General features: G+C 47.6%; 1 protein-coding gene across 1 annotated transcript in view; it reads right to left on the bottom strand.

Annotated features, from left to right (window-relative positions):
- Window positions 1–457: 457 nt before the first annotated feature.
- Window positions 458–1,390, bottom strand: part of LOC107101387 (transient receptor potential channel pyrexia-like) — an 11,794-nt gene continuing 10,861 nt past the window's right edge. Inside the window, exons 14-16 of the mRNA XM_015400276.1 lie at window positions 909–1,062; window positions 772–830; window positions 458–668 (exon numbers count right to left, since the gene is read on the bottom strand). Of these exons, the coding sequence (XP_015255762.1) occupies window positions 458–668; window positions 772–830; window positions 909–1,062 (424 nt within the window). The remainder of the gene's footprint in view (window positions 669–771; window positions 831–908; window positions 1,063–1,390) is intronic.

Below are 1,390 nucleotides of genomic sequence, written 5' to 3'. Positions count from 1 at the left end.
ATAACATCGGAAACGCTGCAGCAAACAGCCACTGATTTACTGAGTAAAAGAGACTGAATCAACATGAGGAGGAACCCATGAGATGATGAACAGGTTCTATTTATTAGAATAACGTCTTTATTCTTCATCTTCACCTGCTGACAGATGATTTCACCTAAATAGAAATGTTGATTTTATGACTGCATTGTATTTTATCCTGTCAGTGTATAAAGTGCTTCATAAATAAAGTTGGTATGGCATTGATGGACTATCACTGAAGAAATAATCCTGTAATATTATGGCGTTCACCACAGGCTACTGAACAGGCCACCATGGAGGGAAAGAAGGAAACCAATCCATGGAGAAGGTTTTTTATTTGTCAGTTCAATCCTGTCTGAATGGTTGGATCCATGTGGAGCATCAGGAGACCCACAAACATCTCAGCCAAACTGGATCCAGCTGGTCTGAAGCAGTCTTTCTAAATAAAGTCCTTCCTGATCTGAACCAGCTGCTGGAGCACCGATCGAAGCTCCCTCAGCTCTGCATGGATGGCCTGAAGCTCCTCCTGAAGGTCCCTGGGATCCTGCTGGTTCTTTGGTTTCAGTAGCTCCTGTATCGGCGGGTCTTGATGGTCTGGGTTCTCCTGGACCTGAGGCTGGTGGTTCTGCTGGTTCTGACCCATCTGGATTCTGATAGAGAGAAAAACCATGTCAGAGTTAATCTGCTTTAGTCAAACAGATTCAGTCTGGATCTCTGAAGGAGAGCAGAGCCAGATGGATGAGGGTAATTCACCTTGAAGGTCTGCTCGTCTCTGTATCCCCCTGAAGGACCAGGAACTGGCCCAGAGTCTCCTGGAACCCAAAGCACCCCCATCATTTCAGCTCTCTGAGGTTTCTGTGTTTAGACTCATGAAGGTAACAGAGGCTCACTGTGATGATGGCGCAGGTCTCGCCCAGAGGAGAGCAGTGCTTGGAGATGTAGTGGTTGTCATAGAGACGGCGGAGGCGGGGCATGGACTCTTCCACCTGCAGGATGACGGTGGCCTGCTGCATCACAGCGTTAGCCTGCGAGTTATCGTGAACCCTGAAACCAAAACGCAGTGGTTTTAGTGGAGCTGCTTCCAGGCTTGGTTCTGGTTGGTGTTCAGAACCGAGTCCAGATGTCAGACCGGGGGCCTCATGCAGAAAGCATGCATTTCCACACTCTGTTCAGCCTGGAACATCAAAGCTGACCCATTTCCTCAAGGCTTGAAGCTGAACCACGTTTAGCCTCATAAAATAACCCAAGCAGTGGATGGAAGCGGACGCTTACCTGTGTGACGCTGTGTTGTTATGTACGGCAGCCTGGTTGGCTTTCACTAAACCTTGATTGTTTTAGAGTCATTTCTGGTCAAATTAGAACCAACCTTAAA

The sequence above is a fragment of the Cyprinodon variegatus genome, unplaced genomic scaffold (genome assembly GCF_000732505.1).
Source record: "Cyprinodon variegatus isolate N-32 unplaced genomic scaffold, C_variegatus-1.0 Scaffold1090, whole genome shotgun sequence".
Lineage (NCBI taxonomy): Eukaryota > Metazoa > Chordata > Actinopteri > Cyprinodontiformes > Cyprinodontidae > Cyprinodon > Cyprinodon variegatus.
This window is presented reverse-complemented; position numbering and strand designations above follow the sequence as displayed.